Source organism: Oncorhynchus clarkii, chromosome 10 (assembly GCF_045791955.1).
Source record: "Oncorhynchus clarkii lewisi isolate Uvic-CL-2024 chromosome 10, UVic_Ocla_1.0, whole genome shotgun sequence".
NCBI lineage: Eukaryota > Metazoa > Chordata > Actinopteri > Salmoniformes > Salmonidae > Oncorhynchus > Oncorhynchus clarkii.
In genome coordinates this window covers 16,665,308-16,691,079 of record NC_092156.1, presented here as the reverse complement: position 1 = coordinate 16,691,079, position 25,772 = coordinate 16,665,308, and the positions used below count along the sequence as shown (strand labels likewise).

General features: G+C 42.3%; 1 protein-coding gene across 2 annotated transcripts; it reads left to right on the top strand.

The window, feature by feature from the left end:
- The first annotated feature begins 1,544 nt into the window (after window positions 1-1,544).
- LOC139418062 (protein c-ets-1-B-like) lies at window positions 1,545-25,332 on the top strand. Of its 2 annotated transcripts, XM_071167222.1 has the most exons (9): window positions 1,545-1,871; window positions 8,471-8,551; window positions 9,400-9,519; window positions 12,876-13,076; window positions 20,811-20,885; window positions 21,040-21,270; window positions 22,643-22,903; window positions 23,071-23,189; window positions 23,424-25,332. In XM_071167222.1, the coding sequence occupies exons 2-9, from the start codon at window positions 8,491-8,493 to the stop codon at window positions 23,637-23,639; spliced, it is 1,284 nt and encodes a 427-aa protein (XP_071023323.1). In that variant the 5' UTR covers window positions 1,545-1,871; window positions 8,471-8,490; the 3' UTR covers window positions 23,640-25,332. The 2 variants fall into 2 exon arrangements, with proteins under 2 accessions (XP_071023323.1, XP_071023324.1); XM_071167223.1 differs by lacking the exon at window positions 8,471-8,551 and having other exon boundaries at window positions 1,582-1,871.
- The last annotated feature ends 440 nt before the right edge of the window (window positions 25,333-25,772 follow it).

Here is a 25,772-nt window from a genome sequence, read left to right as displayed (position 1 = left end):
CACACAATGCTTCATTCACTGTGTGTACTAATTAAGTCATTCCTGAATGCACATTCCTCCTCAGACGTTTGGTCAGTCAGTAGGCTAGACAATGAATGCGTCCAAAATGGTACCCTTTTCCCTACATAGGGCCCTGGTCAAAAGTAATGTACTATATAGGGAATAGGGTGCCATTTGGGATGCAGCCTATGTGATTGAGTGGGGGAGACAATGTTAAGAGAGGCCCTATGAGCCCTGGTCAAAAGTAGTGCAATATATAGGGAATAGGTTGCCATTTGGTACGCACTATACCATATGTGATTGAGTGGGGGAGACAGCGCTAAGAGAGGCTGGGGGGGGGGGGGGGGGGGGGGGAGAGATAATGGACTTACGACCACTATGATTTGATGGAGGGCACATGATGGCAGTAACGGGATGAGCTGACTCTTGGACTGGGCTAATTGGTCAGAATGAGCCAAAGCTTTGTTCACTGTGACCCCTTGTCTGTCCCTCCTTCCCCACAGGGAGACCCTGCTGGACCCTTGCCCCACAGACCACACTACACTGTCCCCTCTGCCTCTCCACACAGTCCCCACAGACCACAGACCACAAGGAGAGGAGACTGGGATAGGCAAGGCACTGAGGACACAAGATGCATTGTGTGTGACAGGGTGTGTGTCTGTCTGTCTGTGTGCGTGTGCGCATGCATGCGAGTGCATGTGTGTGCGTGTGTGCGAACGAGCAGGCATGTGTGCGTCCCTGAGTGAATGAGTGAGTCAATGAGCAAGCAAGTGACAAGGTGTATGTGTGTGTTTGTGCTTTGTGGTTAGAATCAGTCACCAAAGGAAACATTCCAATCAATGTGACTTGGTGTCTCTCCACTGACTGGAAATGATAACTGGGTCTCATTAATATGGAACAATCAATCAGGCTTCAGAGTGAAGTTTCCCCTAGGTACAGATGTAGGACCAGCTTCCTTTCCCCCAATCCTATTACTTAACCATTAGTGGGGAAATTGCAAAACTGACCCAATATCAGCGCCTAGGGGCACATTCAATCTACTCATAGAAGGATAGCATTAACGGCAAAAAAACAAACTATAACGACACAGTGCAAAATTTTCTACACACACGTTGCCTCATTCCTTGACTGGATGATGGACAAGTTGAATTTGACTGACTCCCAGAATAAATCAATTATTAGATCATCTGTCTGCATTCACTCAGGCTATGGAATCCACATAGACGTTTTCACCCTGGGATATTCCATCTATTCAATGTTATTAATCAGTCATAAACCAAACCAACTACTATGAAGTTCAACTAATGCATCCTCCTTTTTCAAGCTTGAGAAGGGAAATTAACATGAATGTAATGCTATTTGTAGAACACATAGTTATTGGTGCATGACTCACCTTGGCATGGACTCACACTCATTGTAAACCATTTAACGGTTTTATTTACCTAAAATTGCTCTGTTTATGATTAGTAATCTGACAGGCATCTGTAAAGTTTGTGGCCTCGCCTCTAATACGCGTCATGTGTCAAACCCTGCCCCTTTCAGCGAAGAGCGTACAACATGATCATCATGAGTGTTTGTTGTAGCTTTCAGTGGCGTATACGTAATTTCAGAGGGACTTATTACACACTTTTATGTCTTAAGAAAAATTATGGGGAATAATACCATTCGAAGTTGACAATAAAGGGATCGCAATCAAGATTCGCCCAGAGCTCAAATAGCCTACACATCAATCAATTGAATAACGCATCAATCGGCAGCGGCTGGGACTCAAAAGTGATAATTGGATCAACGTTGTGAAGAAGCTGCCGAGATGACGGCCGTTCTTGATATCAAACCAGCGTTAACTTTGATGAAGTCCGAAAAATTGGATTGTAAGTAGCTTTGTCTAATAATGATTTGTATTACTGATATGGCATCTAGGCATACTTTGAGTTTACACAGGCAGACAACTACCAATATTAACCCTATTGCAGACTATTTATGTTGAGGGCCATAAATATGATGTGTAGCATCAAAATGCCGTTTCATTTGATAGCTTTTATTCCATTTAGCCTAAGTCTATGTAAATGATGGAGAACACGATTGTGTTATCATACATGCATACATTTTTTTTATAACGCAAAATTGTATTCTAGCTATGCAGTTAAGTGATGATTTAGGCGCGCATCAGTAATTGTGCACACCTTTTGTTAACATCGGTAAATAGCCCACCCAATTTACCTACCTCATCCCCATACTGTTTTTATTTATTTACTTTTCTGCTCTTTTGCACACCAGTATCTCTACCTGCACATGACCATCTGATCATTTATCACTCCAGTGTTAATCTACAAAATTGTAATTATTCGCCTACCTCCTCATGCCTTTTGCACACAATGTATATAGACTTTTTTTTTCTACTGTGTTATTGACTTGTTTATTGTTTACTCCATGTGTAACTCTGTGTTGTTGTCTGTTCACACTGCTATGCTTTATATTGGCCAGGTCGCAGTTGTAAATGAGAACTTGTTCTCAACTAGCCTACCTGGTTAAAGGTAAAATAAAAAATTGTGAGAAAAAAATCCATTAATTAATGGCAGCACTCGATTAAGATTAATCGGTGCACCGGTTTATCCCTGTGAGTGACCTCAAATCGAACAGTATGATCTGCGCTGTTCGGTCAGGTCAAGGCATCATGGTGCATCGTTCAGAAATATAACTCTTTTCTATAAAATATATGTTCAAATTAGTTTTCATTGGGAATGCAGATAGTTTTTTTATCAAAAAGCAATCATTTTTGCATGTGAAAACACAGAATCCTGCTCATTACCCCGTGCTTAACCTATGTCACTTTTGTTTTGAGCCGACTTTGCTGTTGGCCAGAGCTCACCTTGCTCACGCGCGAGAGGCGTAGCATTCGTTCCAAAACGAATGCTATCACATGTCCGACGACAAAATCGGGTCGGATAATCGAATCCCCTCACTAGCTAAAGTCGTCTATTGGCTCAGATACCCTTTTTAGCATAGGTTACTGACTTGTCTACACCTTCTTACCTGTTTTTAGATGTTCTTGTTAGTTTTCTCTCATCCGTGTTATGATATATCTCACATTGCCATAGTTGTCCTATTTGTCACCCATAGACTCAGTTGCCAATGCTTAAATATCAGATTATGTAGCTTGCTCCCTTTTTATATTTGTTTCATATTCTACTTTCATTGATATGATTAAAACTATATGATTTCTCAGATGTTTTTGCTCAAGACTTGCTGTGTTAATGCAGACGACATAAAACGTCATGGAAACTAGGCTATTCACACATTCGTCAACCACATTAAACTAAGATCCAAGTGCAAAAACAGAGTACCACACACACACACAATGTTCAAGTGATCAGCAGAGCGTGAAAGTGCTGATAGTTACAGCATTGTCTGCACAAGCTTGCACCATCCTGCCAACTCTCCCAACAACCAGCCTCTTCACTCAAGGGAGAGAGCTACCACACTGAGTAACACAACCATGATACTTTGGTCGTACACTTGTTTTATTACACTTGTGCTCAGTGACAATGGTATTGTAAAAAGCGCTATTAAATGAGTTAGAGGTTGAATGTTATGTCTATAAGCCCTAAATGTCTAATGACGTTTGTTGTGATGGGTTTAGTCTGTCACATCTTTCAAAGGCGTGTTGGGCTGGTGAGGTTCTGGCAGGTGTTGGACATCTAGAGAGAGCAGCCTTTTCCACCATTTTGCATTGAAGTGACACACGTTACCTCTCCGGTCCTGGAGATGTCTCACTTAGGATATGTACACTAGTCACTGATAGGAATCTGTCCCCATCTGATCACTGCCTGTGATCACTAGACTTCTGGAGAACGTCTTTGCTTGAAGTAAGCCGATCAGCCAGGTACATGATGACTGAAACATTAGCTGTTAAAATAAAGCCAGCTACTGTGGATAGGGGACAGGCCACACCTGTGGAGATACTTTTTTGGGCAGGATGCCCCTGAATCAACAGCAAAAATGATTAGACTGTTATGTTACAATTGTTTAAATAATGGGTTCATGCTGAGACCAAGGTCTCTATCACAGATGATCCCTGTATACATATCAATATACACTATACTAATCAACATACACCATTATTCACATCAATATATGAAAAGAAAAACAATCACAGAAAAATAAACACATTCTTCACCAAAAAGTTCCTTAATCAGCCTTTTGAATTGCCCTAGAGGCACCAGTTAATACAACTTTAGAGAGCCTTTTGATATCATTCCACAAGTAAGGTACAGAAAAACAAAAAGCAGATTTACCTAACTCAGTGCAGACCTAGACTGGGTCTGGAATCTTGTACATCTGTAAGTAAACAATTAAGTTACAGTGGAAGTTTATGCCAGGAGGGCTTTATAGACAAATAATGCAATGCGTCGATCTACGAGAACCAGCCTACTTTTCAAAACAGTGGCAGCTGCACTCTTATAGATAATATTGCCATAGTTTACAGCTTTAGGATCTTAATTTGATCACTTTTGTTGCTGAGAATTTGTGCAAGAAATCCAAACTTGTATTTTATTCAAGCTTTAAAAAGGGTTCTACATTTTTATTTCCACTTTAAAATGTGAGACTTGATTTGAACTAATGAAAAATGTATCAACCCCTACAAAAAATGTCCATGAATTATAAATCACATTTCCTGTCGCTGCAAAATTATTTCCTGCTGTAGCACACTGGTTCAAATTAAGATACTACATCTGTGTAACACTTATGAATGTCGACTGAATATTTTTTTCTGCTATTTAATGAAAGGTATGACTTATTCCTGTAAAACAAGACCATTTTAATTAGGACTGGGACAACAAGTAGTCGGTAGTCTAGTGGTTAGAGCGTTGGGCCAGTAACCAAAAGGTTGCTGGATTGAATCCCCGAGCTGACAAGGTAAAAATGTCATCCTGCCACCCTAACCCACTATTTCACGGTAGGCCGTCATTGTAAATAAGAATTTGTTCTTAACTGACTTGCCTAGTTAAGTAAATAAAAATACCAGTATCGCAATATTTTTTTCCATGGCAAAAATGAAAACACTTGGTCCTTTTAAAAACCTGCTGTATGTAAAATATTATTTACTATATCTTGGAAAATAAATAAATGTGACTTTGGATGACAACATAATGTTTGTTTCCAACATTAGGGCTATTTTCCTAAGGAAGTTAAATCTGCTTCGTGTTTTGTTTCCTTGCCACGATACTAATGAGTATCGCGATACTGGTATTGGCCCTAATTACATTTTCTTAAGTAACTCATCAATCCAAATAACCGGATATTTATAAGCGAGGACACGATCAATGAGGGCACCATCCAATGTACATACATTTTTACATGATCTGGAAATGTTTAATTCAAAGTCAAACACAGATCTTCTTGAGTGATATTATTGCAAGATGATTTGAATTGAAGTGAGCTATTTTAGGTTGGTTTTAGGTTTTCCTACGTGTGTTCAATGTATTGTTTACTTCATGGGGCTTTCCGTAGTGCTTGTATAGCAATTCTAGGACAGTCGCGTAACTCCTCTTGTGGTAAGAACACGTGAGGCGTCTGTTTTACTGTGCAAGGTGGCAGTTAAATATGAAATGGCCATGCCTCTACAGCTTTGGGTATTGTAATGAATGCTAGAGTCAAAAGGTTCGGGGGGGCCGGGGGAATGTTTTTATATTTTAAAATTTGTAGGATTTCGTCATGTGACCTAGTTAATTATACTGAGAGTGACTTGATTTAAATAATGTAAAAAAATATTTTTTTATATATTAAAAAAAACTATTCACACTGATGTGGAGTTCCAGGAAGGAGGTTGAGGCATTGTCCGACAAGGGTGGCTAGGTGAGCCATTCACGTGTCATGCGTGGAAGAGAGGGGCCGCATTCCATTCCATTCTCTTACACCCTGGCCTTGGTGTGCTTTCTCTAAACAGTGTAGTTCTCTTGGCATGCCAGTGGACTGACTGGACTGCCTCATCCCGCCTTGTAACGCTTAGTCATAAAACACAGGGTGCGTCCCAAATTAGCACCCAAATCTCTATAAAGGGCACTACTTTTGACTGAAGCCCTATGGGTTCTTTGCAATGTATAAAGTACGATTTGGGATGTAGCCACACTCCTAATCGGAGATATATTATCAGCGCTGAATGACAGCCATGCCAGAGAATGATTAGGGTTTAGAATAATCACAGAAACCTAAGCTGACTGGTAACCTGCATAATGGTTCTGTGTGATCTTTTAACCAGACCACCGGGGTAACATGGCTGTGTGTGTGGTGGAGGGTGTCTCCTCAAGCAATACTCGCAATGGGAGATCATTGCTCAGCCCATATATTTTGTGAGGGTGTGTTCTCGTTTTCCTCTCCCAGCACATGATGACACACGCGTGAGTCAGGCTTCTTGGCCCACGAAATCCAGCAATGTCATAGAGGGTGTCAAACTAATTCAGCAATTTTTTTTTTTTCCATCTCCCTAATCACTTATTCATGCACTTTTGGATCTGTTTCATTTGAGTTTTTCCCCACAGAATGCCCTGAGGAAAATAAACTAGATTTTGACCCCAAGTAATGTTTTTATATGAAATGTTTAATCAAAATGTAATACATTACCTTTGTTGTTTGATGCCCCTGACTCTAAAAAATCTGTTTGACTCATGTCTTCATCAGTATCCAAACAGACATCAGTAATTTCAAACAGAAATTATGTTTCTCGGCTAAATAATCTAAAACTGGATATATCGCCCAACTTCTTTGACACATACAAAGAGAACAAAAGTCACAAGTTTTAGGCTAGTTGGCAATTCAAATTAACAGCATGTTTGAATGTGTCAGTAGTGAGACAAACTTACATAAACTAGGGCTGTGACAATGCCAGTATCCCAATTATTTTGTCAATAAAAATAAATAAATACAATTTAGGGCAAAAAAAGAACATGAAGCAGACCTAACTCTTTGGTCCTTTAAATACCTGTGTGTAAAATATTGTGTGCAATAGCTTGGTACATAAATGTGACTCTGGATGACAATATAATGAAGTTTGTTTCCAACATGAAGGCTGTTTTTTAAAAGAAGTTAAATCTGCTTCTTGTTTTGTCTCCTTGCCACGATACTAACTAGTATCTTTATACTGGTATCGTCCCATGTCCCAATGGTTGTCCTTCTTTTTAGCAGTAACCATCTCTGGTAGCATTCAAAATGAAAAATACACACCAACTAAATGAAGTTAGCTTCAATTGCCAATAAGTTGCTATCTGCTTATTAGGTCATTGTTGTTAATGATTACCGGGCTATGCAGACAGTGCAGAGGGAATGTTCCAACAACTCTGACCTGGACTGTGTTGTACACCATAACTTGAGGTTCCCACTTGGGCCCTTGTGATTTCCTGTGTCGCTGTTGGCAAACAGGGGCGGCCAGACTATCCCAGAGACATCATAGCAGGATATCCAACATGTGGTTCCCATTCCCTGTCTCTCCTTGCCACAGATTCCAGGAAATTTCCACAACTCTCCGAAAGAATATCGTAGGCTAGACTGGAGTGTTTGCCAGTGACATGTCTGGCTTTGTGATGGCTGCCCTTTTTTTTTTATCATGTTTTAGAACAGGAAGTTATTAAGGGAGGGATTGGATAGTGGGTGTTTAGTAGTATTCACTTTGATTGGGATTTTCTGTATCAGGCAGGACAATAAAGTGTGCTGAGAGTACAATGAAACAAATCAACCTGCTCACAAACTTGATACTGAGGGGAAAAAACAGAAGTTCTCAGTGCAATTCTTCTCCTCTCCTCAACCCTACCCCCTCAGGAACCAACCATGTGATCTTCTGTTGGCAAGCCACAGAATGCAGATTTCACACCCCCTGACCCCTGGTATGTTCAAAATGGAAACTGTTAATTATGTTCATGTTTTCTCTTGATGACTCTAGATTGGCCATAGCCAGTGAGTTTGTCTGACACTCATCAGTCTGACTGGTTTTAAGGACAGTCTCTGGTGCATTTCTATCTTTACTGACATTAGTTGCAATAGCACCGGAGGAGATGGCTGCCGTTTTACGGGCTCCTAACCAATTGTGCTATTGTGGGTTTTTTTCCGCATTATTTGTAACTTTTTTATTTTATGTGGTATTTCTGCCATCGTCTCTTTTGAGCGAAAATAGCTTCTGGATATCAGGACAGTGATTACTCACCTCGTACTGGACAAAAATACTTTACGTTTTTTATTTGAACGCAAAGGATTTACTTCAGACACCGGACAAGGTCCAAATCCCCGTCAATCGCATGAAGAAGAGACAGAGATATCGTGGAAGTAGGTCGGGGTGCCTTGTAAGGATCCGATGGCGAGTGGGTAATCCGCCTCTACCATCAGTCCAATTAGCCAAAGTGCAATCATTGGATAATAAACTGGATGAGCTCCAATCAAGACTCCCAACGGGACATTAAAACTGTAATATCTTATATTTCAGAGTTGTGGCTGAACGACGATATGGATAACCTACAGCTGGGTGGGTTTTCCGTGCATCGGCAAGATAGAACAGCTGCCTCTGGTAAGACAAGGAGTGGCGGTCTGTCTATTTGACAATAACAGCTGGTGCACGAAATCTAATATTAAGGAACTCTCTAGGTTTTGCTTGCCTGAGGTAAAGTATCTCATGAAACGCTGTAGACCACACTATTTACCAAGTGTTTATCTATATTTTTCGTAGCCGTCTATTTACCACCTCAAACCGATGTTGGCACTAAGACCGCACTCAACGAGCTGTATAAGGCCATAAACAAACAAGAATGCTCATCCAGAAGTGGCGCTCCTAGTGGCTGGAGACTTTAATGCAGGGAAACTTACCAGCATGTTACATGTGCAACCAGAGTATAAAAAACCTTACTCCACACACTGACGCGTACAAAGCTCTCCCTCGCCCTCCATTTGGCTAATCTTACCATAACTCTATCCTCCTGATTCCTGCTTGCTTATTATCTATGCTTAGTCACTTTACCTACATGTACATATTCCCTTAATTACTTCAACATTAAATATATCCAAGTTGGTGCTTCTGACTCTCTGGTTTTGGGGGGGGGGACACAGGCACAGTGCTTTTGTCTCTCTGGTTTCGGGGGTTGGACAGGCACAGGGCTTCTGTCTCTTTGGTTTGGGGGGGGGGGGGGGCAGTGATCAGGGCAAGGCCCCTTTTCATGCTGTTTGTGGTATAAACCACTGTTTGGTCCACAACGAGTCGATGGAGCGGACAGGAGACTTGAAGTTGTGTGACATACTAAACAAGTAGAACCGTCACTGCATACTAATGTTGCCCGGAACCCAGTTTACAGTATGGTATCAGATTGGTGACCAAGGGTACTAGCATTGGGGCTGAGTTGTCTTTTTTGTTCGTATTGGCAGATGTGGACTTCAGTGACGTGCCCCTGCTCACCCCGGGAAGCAGGGAGATGATGTCACAGGCCCTGAGGGCCACGTTTAGCGGCTTCACCAAGGAGCAACAGAGACTGGGCATGCCCAGAGGTAAGTCCACCCCTCCCCCCCCCTATACAGCATTCAGAAACGCACTGCCTGTGGAAACCAATAAAACAGGGCCCTGTTTAGGAGAGCATTACAATGTTAAATGTTCAGGGCCCAAATTCAAAAAGCATCTCAGAGTTAGATTGCTTATCTCGGATCAGTTTGCATCTAAAATTACTGCTATTTTGAGACGCTTTAAGAATATGGGCCCAGATAGAAATTAATTGTGTAGAATAGATGTCTGTACATGAAGTACAGTGCCTTTGGAAAGTATTCTGACCCCTTGACCTTTTCCACATTTTGTTACAGCCTTATTCTAAAGTTGAAGTTTTTTTCCCTCGTCATTCTACACACAATACTCAATAATGCCAAAGCAAAAACAGGTTTATAAATGTTTGCTATTTTATTACAAATAAAAAAATGGAAGCATCACATTTATATAAGTATTCAGGCCCTTTACTTAGTACTTTGGCAGTGATTATATCACCGTGTCTTCTCCCCTTCTTTGGGGGAGTTTCTCCCATTCTTTGCAGATCCTCAAGCTCTGTCAGGTTGGATGGGGAGCGTCGCTGCACAGCTATTTTCAAGTCTCTCCAGAGATGTTCGATCACTCCTGCGTTGTCTTGGCTATGTGCTTAGGGTTGTTGTCTTGTTGGATGGTGAAACTTTGCCCCAGTCTGAGGTTCTTGGCGCTTTGTAGCAGGTTTTCATCAATGATCTCTCCTTGATCCGTTCATCTTTGCCTCGATGCTGACTAGTCTCCCAGTACCTGCCGCTGAAAAACCTCCCCAAAGCATGATGCTGCCACCATGCTTCACTGTAGGGATTGTATCTGGTTTCCTCATGATGTGACGCTTTGCATTCAGGACAAAGTTCAATCTTGGTTTCATCAGACCAGAGAATCTTGTTTCTCATGGTCTGCGAGTCTTTAGGTGCATTTTGGCAAACTCCAAGTGGGCTGTCATGTGCCTTTTACTGAGGAGTGGCTTCCGTCTGGCCACTCTACCATAAAGGCCTGATTGGTGGAATTCTGCAGAGATGGTTGTCCTTCTGGAAGGTTCTCCCATCTCCACAGAGGGACTCTAGAGCTCTGTCAGTGACCGTCGGGTTCTTGGTCACCTCCCTGACCAAGGCCCTTCTCCCTCAATTGCTCAGTTTGGCCAGGCAGCCAGCTCTAGGCAGAGTCTTGGTGGTTCCACACTTCTTCCATTTTAAGATTGATGGAGACCACTGTGTTCTTGGGGACCTTCAATGCTGCAGACATTTTTTGGTACCCTTCCTCAGATCTGTGCCTCGACACAATCGTGTTTTGGAGCTCTATGGACAATTCCTCTGACCTCATGGCTTTGTTTTTGCTCTGACATGCACCGTCAGTTGTGGGACCTTTATATAGATCTGTGTGTGCGGTTCCAAATCATGTCCAACCAATTGAATTCTTGGACTCCAAGTTGTAGAAACATCTCAAGGATGATCAATGGAAACAGGATGCACCTGTGCTCAATTTTGAATCTCATAGCAAAGGGTCTGAATACCGACGTAAATAAGGTATTTCTGTTAATTATTTTTTATTAATTTGCAGACAGTTCTAAATGTGTCTGTCATTATGGGGTATTCTGTGTAGATTGAGTTTTTGAATAATTAAAATCAATTTTAGAGTGGTTAATGTAAAGAAAATGTGGCAAGTCAAGGGGTCTGAATACTTTCTGAAGGGACTGTATATGAATCGTAGAAATTTATACAATTTACATCTGAAATGTTTTGCACATTTTACACACACAGGTCAATCCAAGTTATTGATTGATGAAACGGAGCCTGCCTTATTTATTTTTCTCAGAGGCACATTTTTTGACCTAGCAGGAATGTGCTGCCTCAACAGTGTTTACAACATGCGGGTGGGAGCTGTCTGTCAAAGCCAAGTTGGTTGCAGTGGTGTAAAGTACTTAAGTAGTACTTGAAAGTATTTTAAAGTTTTTTGTGGTCTGTACTTTACTATTTTATATTTTTGACAACTTTTACTTCACTACATTCCTAAAGAAAATGATCTACTTTTTATTTCATACATTTTCCCTGACACCCAAAAGTACTTCCCTACTGCCTCTGATCTGGTGGACTCACTAAACACATACTTCATTTGTAAAGGATGTCTTTTAGTGTTGGATTGGATTTAAAATAAACTAGAAAATGTGTCTGTTTGCTTTGCTTAATGTAAGGAATTTTAAATGATTTATACTTGTACTTTTACTCTTGATACTTAAGTATATTTTAGCAATTACATTTACTTTTGATACTTCAGTATATTTAAAACCAAGACTTTTACTCTAAGTATTTTACTGGGTGACTCATGTTTACTTGTCATTTTCTATTAAGGTATCTTTACTTTTACTCAAGTAGGACGATGGGTACTTTTTCCACCACTGGTTGGTTGTTAAACCAACTTGCAATATACCTCGACATGACAACCCATTCACTCTTTAGAGTAGGCATGAGACCATGTGACCTGGTTGGAGGAGCAGCCTGTTAAGAGTAAACAAACGTGTGAGGCGTGGATAGACAGTGAGTCACTCTGTCTAGGGGGTGTCTGTTAATAAGCGCCTAGGAGTCTCGGCAGTTGCTGAGGAATTTTGGTGCAGGGAGTTTGAACTTTATCTGCCAAAAAGTCTAAGGATTGGGATTCGGTGCGAGAGGGTTATAACTTCTGCTAAACACCACACTATACACAAGTGTATATGATGCTCCTCAAACAGTTTTGAGAATACATTTTATTTTTGGATAAGGTCCCACCCACTGACTTAAAGCCGGAATCCCTATTTGTGAAACGGCTACATGCGTTTTAGGATATTACAGCAACAAAGTTAGTTCAAACAAAACCGTTTTTTTATTTAACCTTTATTTAACCAGTTATGTACTGCAAATATTTTTTTCCACAATGCTGGATGCCTGTTTCTCCAACAAAAACATGTGCTGGCAATGTTTCACTTATGGCGATTTCAGATTAAGGTTGACCTGCTCCCAGTGTCAAACCGTTGCTGTTAGTGTGTTGTACAAAAAGTGATATTTCAAGTTTAAATCTGGATGTACAGTATTGCTCCAAAGATAATTCATTTTCATGAATGATGCACAATTTATCATGAATAATACAAATAAAATACATTTTATTTTGTGACTGTTCCAGCCTCTTGCTCTATGTTTTGGCCCTTGGTAGAAATACTGTATTGATCCAACACTGTAGAGGGTCACTGTTAAGTAACCAACATATCTGCATACACAGCGACATATGAACCAGATAGTGTGATCCCTGTGTATTCACTGACTAAGGAAGACTGTTTTTGATGTTACACACCTTCCTCCTCTGTGTCCAGACCCCAGGCACTGGTCAGAGAGCCAGGTGGGCCAGTGGCTGCTGTGGACAGTGAACGAGTTCAGCCTGAAGAGCGTGGACCTGCACTGCTTCCGTATGGCCGGGGTAAGTCTCTGTGCCCTGGGGAAGGAGTGCTTCTTGGACCTGGCACCTGACTTTGTGGGGGACATCTTGTGGGAACACCTGGAGATGATGCAGAGAGGTAGGTAGCACCTGTGTCATCGCTAGGATAGCAACAGATGGCTTTTTACATTTCTATTAGCATCATTGCTAAGCCAGCAGCATACAGTAGTAGCCTATGGCTTTTAGTATCCATGTTAGGCCAACAACATCCATTAAGGCTATTAACTTCATTGTTAACCCGGCAACTTCTAGTAAGGCTATTAGCATCACTGCTAACCCAGAAACATGGTGCCCATAACCTTACTGGATTACTATTTATTAAGGGTCAAAAGCTGAAGAACATATGAACATCCAGGTACTTTCCGCAGGTGCTGGAGCAAACTCATGGAAAACACCTCACTGCTGCTCCACGCCGCACACTGCTGCTCCATGCCTAATGAAGGCCTAAGGGTTGAAATGTTGTTATAAATAAATATCACCTGGGCAGCAGCTAAACTTCCTGGGGTCCTGCAACATTAGGGTGGTTAAATACAATTTAAAGTATTAGATGACATTCATCGCCATTTACCCGTTTTTGTCTTAGCTCTCCCGATCAACACCTGTGATTGCTTTATGACTCTAATGTCAATATGCCTTGTCTACTGCTGTCTCGGCTAGTTCTTATTGTTTTATTTCACTGTAGAGCCCTCAGTCCCGCTCAACATGCCTTAGATGGCTCTTTTGTCCCACCCCACACATGCGGAGACCTCACCTGGCTTAACTGGTGCCTCCAGAGACAACCTCTCATCGTCACCCAACGCCTAGGTTTACCTCCACTGTACTCACATCCTACCATACCATTGTCTGTACATTATGCCCTGAATCTATTCTACCACGCCTAAAAATCTTCTCCTTTTATTCTCTGTTCCCGACGCACTGGACGACCAGTTCTTATAGCCTTTAGCCGTACCCTTATCATACTCCTCTTTTCCTCTGGTGATGTAGAGGTTAATCCAGGCCCTGTAGCCCCCCAGTTCCATTCCCCAGGCGCTATCATTTGTTGACTTCTGTAACCGTAAAAGCCTTGGTTTCATGCATGTTAACATCATAAGCCTCCTCCCTAAGTTTGTTTTATTTACAGCTTTAGCACACTCCGCCAACCTTGATGTCCTAGCAGTGCCTGAATAGCAGTGCCACCAAAAATTCTGAAATTTCCATCCAAGTACAACATTTTCCACCAAGATAGAACTGCCAAAGGGGGTTGAGTTAGTCTGCAGAGTTCTGTCATGCTATCCAGGTCTGTGCCTAAACAGTTTGAGCTTCTACTTTTAAAAATCCACCTTTCCAGAAACAAGTCTCTCACTGTTGCTGCTTGTTATAGACCCCCTTCAGCCGCCAGCTGTTAATTCCAGCTGTGAATGTTCTCCACTTATCTTCAGAGTTTGTACTGTCAGGTGACCTAAACTGGGATATGCTTAACACCCTGGCCATCCTACAATCTAAACTAGATGCCCTCAATCTCACACAAATTATCAAGGAGCCTACCAGGTACAACCATAAATCTGTATATACGGGCACCCTCCTAGATATCATCCTGACCAACCTGCCCTCTAAATACACCTCTGCTGTCTTCAACCAGGATATCAGCAATCACTGCCTCATTGCCTGCGTCTGTGGTCAAACGACCACCCCTCATCACTGTCAAATGCTCCCTAAAACACTTCAGCGAGCAGGCCTTTCTAATCGACTTGGCCCGGGTATCCTGGAAGCATATTGACCTCCATTCCATCAGTAGAGGATGCCTGGTTATTCTTTAAGTACTTTCCTCACCATCTTAAATAAGCATGCCCCATTCAAAAAAACAGAACTAAGAACAGATATAGATAGCCCTTGGTTCACTCCAGACTTGACTGCTCTTGATCAGCACAAAAACATCCTGTGGCGTACTGCATTAGCATCGAATAGCCCCATGCAATATGCAACTTTTCAGGGAAGTCCGCAACCAATATAAACAGTCAGTTATGAAAGCTAAGGCTAGCTTTTTCAAACAAATATGCATCCTGTAGCACTAATTCCAATACGTTTTGGGACACTGAAGTCCATGGAGAATAAGAGCACCTCCTCCCAGCTGCCCACTGCACTGAGGCTAGGAAACACTGTCACCACTGATAAAACTAAGATAATCAATCATTTCAATAAGCATTTTTCTACGACTGGCCATGCTTTCCACCTCGCCACCCCTACCCCGGCCAACAGCTCTGCACCCAAATAGCTGATGTTCTGAAAGAGCTGCAAAATCTGGACCCCTACAAATCAGCTGGGCTAGACAATCTGCACCCTCTCTTTCTAAAATGATCCACCGCAATTGTTGCAACCCCTATTACTAGCCTGTTCAGCCTCTTTCGTATTGTTGGAAATCCCCAAAGATTGGAAAGCTGCCATGGTCATCCATCTCTTCAAAGGGGGAGACACTCTAGATCCAAACTGTTACAGACCTATATCTATCTTGCCCTGCCTTTCTAAAGTATTCAAAAGCCAAGTTAACAAACAGATCACCAACCATTTCAAATCCCACGTACCTTCTCCGCTATGCAATCTGGTTTCCGAGCTGGTCATGGGTGCACCTCAGCCACGCTCAAGGTCCTAAACGATATCATAACCGCCATCGATAAATGACAGTACTGTGCAGCCGTCTTCATCGATCTGGCCAAGGCTTTCGACTATGTCAATCAACACAATCTTATCGGCAGACTCAATAGCCTTGGTTTCTCAAATGACTGCCTCGCCTGGTTCACCAACTACTTCTCAGACAGTTCAGTGTGTCAAATGGGAGGGCCTGTTGTCCACACATCTGGCAGTCTCTATGGGTGTGCCACTTGATTCAATTCTCACTTTTTTTCTGTATATATCAATGATGTTGCTCTTGTTGCTGGTGATTATCTGATCCACCTCTACGCAGATGACACTATTCTGTATACATCTGGCCCTTTGGACACTGTGTTAACTAACCTCCAGACAAGCTTCAATGCCATACAACACTCATTCCGTGGCCTCCAACTGTTCTTAAATGCAAGTAAAACTAAATGCATGCTCTTCAACCGATCGCTGCCCGCACCCTTCCGCCCGACTAGCATCACTACTCTGGACGGTTCTGAATATGTGGACAACTACAAATACCTAGGTGTCTGGCTAGACTGTGAATTCTCCTTCCAGACTCACATTAAGCATCTCCAATCTAGAATTGGCTTTATTTATTATGCAACACATCCTCCTTCACTCATGCAGCCAAACATACCCTCGTAAATCTGACTATCCTCGACTTCGGCGACGTCATTTAAAAAATAGCCTCCAACACTCTACTCAGACTACATCCAATTTGCTATCACAGTGCCATCTTATTTGTCACCAAAGCCCATATACTACCCACCACTGCGACCTGTATTCTCTCGTTGGCTGGCCCTCACTACATATTCGTCGCCAAATCCACTGGCTCCATGTCATCTAGAAGTCTATGCTAGGTAAAGCCCTGCCTTATCTCAGCTCACTGGTCACCATAGCAACACCCACCTGTAGCATGCACTCCAGCAGGTATATTTCACTGGTCACCCCCAAATCCAACCCTTCTTTTGGCCACCTTTGCGTCCAGTTCTCTGCTGCCAATGACTGGAATGAATTGCAAAAATCTCTAAAGCTGGAGACTCATATCTCCCTCTCTAACTTTAAGCATCAGCTGTCAGAGCAGCTTACCGATCACTGTACCTGTACACAGCCAATCTGTATATAGCCCACCCAACTACCTCATCCCAATGTTATTTACTTTTGCTCTTTTGCACCCCAATATCTCTACTTGCACATCTCACTCCAATGTTAATGCTAAACTAATTATTTTGCCACTATGGCCTATTATTGCCTTACCTCCCTAATCTTACTGCATTTGCACACACTGTATATAGATTTTTTTTCTATTGTGTTGACTTTACCTTTGTTTATCCCATGTGTAACCTCTGTTGTTTTTGTCGCACTGCTTTGGTTTATCTTGGCCAAGTCACAGTTGTAAATGAGAACTGGTTGTTTTGTTAAATATGATTCTACTGCTTGCATCAGATACCTGATGTGGTACTGTGCGCCTCTATAGTCTGTTCTTGACTTCGGGATTGTGAAGAGACCTCTGGTGACATGTCTTGTGGGGTATGCATGGGTGAGCTGTGTGCTAGTAGGTTAACCTGACAGCTTGGTGCATTCAGCATGTCCATACTTCTTACAAAAGCAAGTAGTGTTGAAGCCAATCTCTCTACTTTGAGCCATGAGAGATTGACATGCATATTATTCATGTTATCTCTTTGTGTATATTTAAGGGACAGCCCTGTTCTGAGCCAATTCTAATTTTCCTAAGTTCCTCTTTCTGGCAGCTGACCACACAACTGGACAGTTGCCCAGGTGCGATAAAACTACGGCCTGTATGACCTGCCTTGTTGATAGTGTTAAGGCAGAGCAGCGCTTTATTATGGACAGACTCCTAGCTACTGTTGCATCCATCAACATGTTTTGACATGACAGTTTACAATCCAGGGTTACTGCAAGCAGTTTAGTCTCCTCAACTTAATCAATTTCCACATTATTCATTACAATATTTGTCCCAAATACAATTATTTTAGTTTTAGAAATATTTAGGACTAACTTTTATGCCACCATTCTGAAACTGACTGCAGCTCTTAAGTGTCGCTGTGATTTCACTCACTGTAGTAGCTGATGTTTAACTACTACGGCAGCAGCAACATTTATTGCGTACTTTGTCTATATTAACAATTGCTAGTTACAGTGGGGAGAACAAGTATTTGATACACTGCCGATTTTGCAGGTTTTCCTACTTACAAATCATGTAGAGGTCTGTAATTTTTATCATAGGTACACTTCAACTGTGAGAGACGGAATCTAAAACACAAATCCAGAAAATCACATTGTATTATTTTTAAGTAATTAATTTGCATGTTATTGCATGACATAAGTATTTGATCACCTACCAACCAGTAAGAATTCCAGCTCTCACAGACCTGTTTAGTTTTTCTTTAAGAAGCCCTCATATTCTCCACTCATTACCTGTATTAACTGTACCTGTTTGAACTCTTTGCCTGTATGAAAGACACCTGTCCACACTCTCAAACAGACTCCAACCTCTCCACAATGGCCAAGACCAGAGAGGGTGTAAGGACATCAGATAAAATTGTAGACCTGCACAAGGCTGGGATGGGCTACAGGACAATACGCAAGCAGCTTGGTGAGAAGGCAACAACTGTTGGCGCAATTAGTTCAAGATGACGGTCAATCAGCCTCGGTCTGGGGCTCCATGCAAGATCTCACCTTGTGGGGTATCAATGATCATGAGGAAGGTGAGGATATCAGACCAGAACTAAACGGCAGGACCTGGTCAATGACCTGAAGAGAGCTGGGACCACAGTCTCAAAGAGAACCATTAGTAACACACTACGCTGTCATGGATAAAAATCCTGCAGCGCACGCAAGGTCCCCCTGCTCAAGCCACCGCATGTCCAGGCCCGTCTGAAGTTTGCCAATGACCATCTGGATGATCCAGAGGAGGAATGGGAGAAGGTCATGTGGTCTGATGAGACAAAAATAGAGCTTTTTGGTCTAAACTCCACTCGCCGTGTTGGGAGGAAGAAGGATGAGTACAACCCCAAGAACACCATCCTAACCGTGAAGCATGGAGGTGGAAACATCATTCTTTGGGGATGCTTTTCTGCAAAGGGGACAGGACGACTGCACCTTATTGAGGGGAGGATGGATGGGGCCATGTATTGCGAGAGCTTGGCCCACAAACCTCCTTCCCTCAGTAAGAGCATTGAAGATGGGTCGTGGCTGGTTCTTCCAGCACGACAACGACCAGAAACACACAGCCAGGGCAACTAAGGAGTGGCTCCGTAAGAAGCATCTCAAGGTCCTGGAGTGGCCTAGCCAGTCTCCAGACCTGAACCCAATAGAAAATCTTTGGAGGGAGCTGAAAGTCCGTATTGCCCAGCGACAGCCCCGAAACCTGAAGGATCTGGAGAAAGTCTGTATGGAGGAGTGGGCCAAAATCCCTGCTGCAGTGTGTGCAAACCTGGTCAAGAACTACAGGAAACAAATTCTCTGCAATTGCAAACAAAGGTTTCTATACCAAATATTAAGTTCTGCTTTTCTGATGTATCAAATACTTATGTCATACAATAAAATCCAAATTAATTACTTAAAAATCATAAAATGTGATTTTCTGGATTTTTGAGATTCCGTCTCTCACAGTTGAAGTGTACCTATGATACAAATTACAGACCTCTACATGCTTTGTAAGTAGGAAAACTTGAAAAATCGGCAGTGTATCAAACACTTGTTCTCCCCACTGTATATTAACATAATTTCTAGGCTATTGAGAGACTACGGCTATCATCAGCGCAAAATAGTTTAACGGACATCTCAACCTATTGTATAAACCGTGTTAGCATCCAATCCCACAAACATTGATACTTTACTGTGGCATTGTTTAGTTGGTATACAGTGGGGCAAAAAAGTATTTAGTCAGCCACCAATTGTGCAAGTTCTCCCACTTAAAACGATGAGGCCTGTCATTTTCATCATATGTACACTTCAACTAATACAGACAAAATAAGAAAAAAAATCCAAAAAATCTCATTGTAGGATTTTTTTAAATGAATTTAATTGCAAATGATGGCGGAAAATAAGTATTTGGTCAATATCAAACGTTTATCTCAATACTTTGTTATATACCCTTTGTTGGCAATGACAGAGGTCAAACGTTTTCACAAGGTTTTCACACACTGTTGCTGGTATTTTGGCCCATACCTCCATGCAGATCTCCTCTAGAGCAGTGATGTTTTGGGGCTGTTGCTGGGCAACACAGACTTTCAACTCCCTCCAAAGATTTTCTATGGGGTTGAGATCTGGAGACTGGCTAGGCCACTCCAAGACCGTGAAATGCTTCTTACGAAGCCACTCCTTCGTTGCCCGGGCGGTGTGTTTGGGATCATTGTCATGCTGAAAGACCCAGCCACATTTCATCTTCAATGCCCTTGCTGATGGTAGGCTTTGTTACTTTGGTCCCAGCTCTCTGCAGGTCATTCACTAAGTCCCCCCCCGTGTGGTTCTGGGATTTTTGCTCACCGTTCTTGTGATCATTTTGACCCCACGGGGTGAGATCTTGCGTGGAGCCCCAGATCGAGGGAGATTATCAGTGGTCTTGTAATGTCTTCCATTTCCTAATAATTGCTCCCACAGTTGATTTCTTCAAACCAAGCTGCTTACCTATAGCAGATTCAGTCTTCCCAGCCTGGTGCAGGTCTACAATTTTGTTTCTGGTGTCCTTTGACAGCTCTTTGGTCTTGGGCATAGTGGAGTTTGGAGTGTGACTGTTTGAGGTTGTGGACAGGTGTCTTTTATACTGATAACAAGTTCAAACAGGTGTCATTATTAATACAGGTAACGAGTGGAGGACAGAGGAGCCTCTTAAGAAGTTACAGGTCTGTGAGAGACAGAAATCTTGCTTGTTTGTCATTGACCAAATACTTATTTTCCACCATAATTTGCAAATAAATTTATTAAAAATCCTACAATGTGATTTTCTGGATTTCTTTTCTCATTTTGTCTGTCATAGTTGAAGTGTACCTATGATGAAAATTACAGGCCTCATATTTTTAAGTGGGAGAACTTGCACAATTGGTGGCTGACTAAATACTTTTTTACCCCACTGTATATATATTTTTGTGTTAAATCAGCGATCGGGGAGGGGGGGGGTACCATCATAACTAACATGTCTTTCTTGGTAAAGATGTGAGGCATTTCCCCGTCAATTGCTTGATGCCCACATTCCAGGAGTCCCGGTTCACTTATGACTACTTTGCCAGTGAGTATAGCTTCTCTGCCTCTGCCCAAAACACAAGAGACAACTATTGTCCAAATCATACTGTCCATTTTATAATGGAAAGAAATATCATTACTCCCTTTTTTGTGAGAGAGATGTAATGTCTCCCCCCCCCCCCCCCAATTCTTCTCCATAGACTATGCAATTGAACGTGCCCAGTGCATCCTTCCATCGGACAACTCAGAGCCAGGCTTCATCACAGAGTCCAATCAGACACTTCTACCAACCACCTGTGAGGACCTGCTGTCAATCAAGACTGAGAACGGACATTCTACTGGCCCACTGGGTCCTAAGCAGGGGGACTACCTCACCATCAAACAGGAAGTGGTCTCCCATGACAACATGTGCATGGGGCACGTCATTCGAGGTAAGACCAGTCATGTAATATAATAACATATGCCATTTAGCAGATGCTTTTGTCCAAATATATATTTTTTCACCTTTATTTAACCAGGTAGGCTAGTTGAACAAGTTCTCATTTGCAACTGCGACCTGACCAAGATAAAGCAAAGCAGTTCGACACATACAACAACAGCGTTACACATGGAATAAACAAACATACAGTAGAAAGTCTATATACAGCTTGTGCAAATGAGGTAGGATAAGAGAGGTAAGGCAATAAATAAGCCATGGTGGCGACGTAATTACAATGTAGCAATTAAACACTGGAATGTTAGAATGTGCAGAAGATGAATGTGCAAGTAGAGATACTGGGGTGCAAAGGAGCAAGATAAATAAAAAATATGCTATGGGGATGAGGTAGCTTGGATGGGCTATTTATAGATGAGCTATGTACAGGTTCAGTGATCTGTGAGCTGCTCTGACAGCTGGTGCTTAAAGCTAGTGAGGGAGGTAAGAGTCTCCAGCTTTAGAGATTTTTGCAGTTCGTTCCAGTCATTGGCAGCTGAGAACTGGAAGGAAAGGCAGCCAAAAGAGGAATTGGTTTTGGGGGTGACAAGTGAGATATACCTGCTGGAGCGCGTGCTACGGGTGGGTGCTTTTATGGTGACCAGTGAGCTGAGATAAGGCGGGGCTTTACCTAGCAGAGACTTGTAGATGACCTGGAGCCAGTGGGTTTGGCGACGAGTATGACACGAGGGCCAGCCAACGAGAGCGTACAGGTCACAGTGGTGGGTAGTGTATGGGGCTTTGGTGACAAAATGAATGGCACTGTGATAGACAGCCTCCAACACTCTACTCAGCAAATTGGATGCAATTTTGTAAACGACATCGTCGAGGATCGGTAGGATGGTCAGTTTTATGAAAGTTATACATGCATGCATACATATTTTATCTTATTGACCTCAAGTGGAAATCAACCCACGACCCTGATGTTGCAAACGCCATGTTCTACCAATTGAACCACATTCTCCTCCACCTTAAATGCTATAGATGACATCATGGGAGAATGTTTGTCTGCTATATATAATATTCTCCCGTACATTGAATGTATGACATTTTAGCCTGGTAGAATCAGATTAAGCAAGGAGATTATTAACAAGCTCATTATGGACATTGTGTGGATGGATATTCTTCACTGTGATGCAAATTAACATTCATTTTTATGATCCTCATTATAAATACCTGGTTGGTGTTCAGTATTGCACACAGTAGCAACTATTTTGCAGCATAATTTTTTTTAACAATTTTGGTTCAGGTAGTGCCCCCATGCTTCACTTTGTTTCAAAATGTTTTCCCCCAACTGAACATGGCCGTGGTGTTCCACTCTTTCATCTCAGGTAAAATTGGGGGCCAAGAATCCTTTGAGAGTGTGGAGAGCCTAGAGGCTTGTGAGCGTCTCACCCAGTCCCGGGGCAGCCACCCCCACTTCTGCAGTCTGCAGCGCGTGCCCTCCTACGACAGCTTTGACTCAGACGACTACCCGGCCACACTGCGTGGCCACCCAGCAAAAGGCACCTTCAAAGACTATGTGAAGGAGCGCATGGACCTGACCAAAGACAAGTCTGTCATACCGGCAGCGGCTCTTGCGGGATACACAGGTGTGTGTGTTTATGTAACCCAAGAATGCAAAACAATTGCTGACTACCTGGTAGGTGACTATATTTGCTGACTACCTCAAAAGGTAACTATTTGTTTCTTTGAGATTCAATTAAATACCAAGTAATTTAAGTAATAAACTGTATGTTCCTTGGTTGTGCTTCCACAGGAAGTGGTCCGATCCAGCTGTGGCAATTTCTGTTGGAGCTCTTGACCGACACTTCCTGTCAGTCGGTCATCAGCTGGACGGGAGATGGCTGGGAATTCAAATTGACCAATCCCGATGAGGTGAGAACATCCCTTCCACTTAGGCAACCAGGGAAGTGTCAAGCAACACCTGATTTGATCATCACGTCATCCTATATCCAGCTACTAATTCACATTGACAATACCTAATGGAATAGACAAAGTTAAAAGTATGTTTGCTTGATCTTGCCATAGGAAATTGGGAATGAGGTGGATCAAGATAATTTGACCCTCTCCCGCTCTCTCCCACCTTTCGTCCTCACTCCTCCCCTCCAGGTGGCTAGGCGCTGGGGCCAGAGGAAGAACAAGCCCAAGATGAACTATGAAAAGCTGAGCCGCGGCCTGCGCTACTACTACGACAAGAACATAATCCACAAGACGTCTGGCAAGCGATATGTCTACCGCTTTGTCTGCGACCTGAACGGCCTTCTGGGATACAGCGCAGAGGAGATTCGCACCATGCTTGACATGATGCCGGACACAGGAGAGTGATGTGGGTGTGGCCTGGCACCACCAGGTAACATACACGCTTGTGTAGGACAGGGGTTGCCCATGGGCCAAAACCGGCCCTCAAGTGATTTTTTTGTTGTTGTGAGGGGGCTCCCCAAAGTTGAGTTTTTAGAGGGATTTTAGTTTTTGGTCAAAAAAGACTGAAATCACCAGGATTTCAGAGAAAAGGAGACTTTAGGAAATCTGTTCCCAAGAATTCCATAAAAAAGATGTGATTGTATCTCAATGTAATCATTATTATGTTCTGGCAAAAATCATCTCAAGGCTGAATCTAGTTGCCTACCGCTGTTGTAGGAGATCATGATGAAAGCATTTACAATCACCAAAAAAATACATAATGCAAATAAAATAAGACTCCTGTCAAGTTGCTGAAGACAATGGAAGCGAGTTACTTGGAAATGGACATGGCCATCACCCAAGGAGGTTAGATAATTTTATTCAAATGGAGCACATGGTAAAAGAAATGTACCCTTTGGGACCTAAGACTGGTGTTTTTCTGTGTTCAGTAATTGCTCTCTGGAAACCACATTGACAATCCACAGCCATTTTAGCAGCCAAGCATTGGGCTTTTTGTGTCAGTCTCAAAGCAATGACTCTACTCTTACACAAGGGGCTACTGAAGTCCTTTTTAATTAATGATTTGTTTGAGGACTGCTACAGACATGGAGGGCAACACTAGTGCTCTATATATCTATCAATGCCACCACTGTCATGTTTCCACCTGCCAAAAATATGCCCAATTTGTCATATTTCCCTGACCAAAGACATGTATTTTTTTATACTGCACAAGCCATATTTCACTGTCTCGACATGCTTTGTCATGAGTTCCTCTACATGTGTTAAGAGCTTTCACATTTCGACTGGGTTGTATTCACTAGAAAATAAATTGAAGAAAACGGACCGAAACGGGAGGGACTACCTGAACCTGTCCAATAAGAAACTAATTTGTGTTGCAAAACTTTTTGCTACAGGTTGTTGCGGTGTGCCCTATTGAATATAGTTAGAAAGGTGTGAAGTACTCTCATATTTGAGGGAACCAAACCCTACAACCAAATGCTATCGCAAGTTCTATAAATAGAAGTTCCAAAATTATTTTACAGCATTTGTTTATCTTTTTTATAATGTAAAAGTTTTGTATAATTTTAAAGTTTTTAAAATTATTTTTTAAATGAGACAGCTGGTTCTATGCGTGGGTCTGTATTCATCAAGCGTCCCCGAGTAGGAGTGCTGATCTAGGATCAGTTTTTCCCTTAAGTTATTAAGAAGATTACATTGAAAGAGGGGCTGGCTGGCTGATCCTATATCAACTCTTAATTTGAGACTTTGTGAATATAGGATAAAAAAAGGTGGCAGTATCCTCTTTCTTGCTTTATACAAACAAGATTTCTTGGGCTGAGCCTGGCCTATCACTGAACATTAAGAGCAGAGCTTTTATTATGATTGTACATGAGAATGTTGTATACCAAACAGTATAAACAAAACTAACTGTTGTGGGTCTCCTATTTTTACTCCTCGCATACACACAAATGCCCATGCAACACACACAGAGCTAAAAATAGCCCCAGTTGAGTAGCGGCTAGACCGACATCATTGCCAAACGTGGGGCTGCTGGACAGGGAATTCCACCTGATACATGTGTTAAACGTAGCTGTGAATAAAGAAGTGATGTATTGTCCATTGTTTTGCCCCTGTCCCTCTGGATTACATGCTTAGTCTTAGCCCATGTGACATTCTAGGCCTAAGGTATTGTTACGGTTTTCTTCAGGTGAAGGAGAGTCGGACCAAAATGCAGCGTGGTATTCTTGATACATATTTAATAAAGAAGAAAACACGAACAATACTAAAACAACAAACGTAACGTGAACCTATACAGCTTATCTGGTGACAACAAACACAGAGACAAGAACAATCACCCACGAAACACTCAGAATATGGCTGCCTAAATATGGTTCCCAATCAGAGACGACGATAAACACCTGCCTCTGATTGAGAACCACTCGGTGGCGGCTCCGGCTCGGGATGTGGACCCCACTCCAACCAAGTCTTAGTCCCCTTGTAATGAGTCCTTTGATTGGCGACCCTCGCCGCCGACCTTGGCCTAATATCCCTCACCAA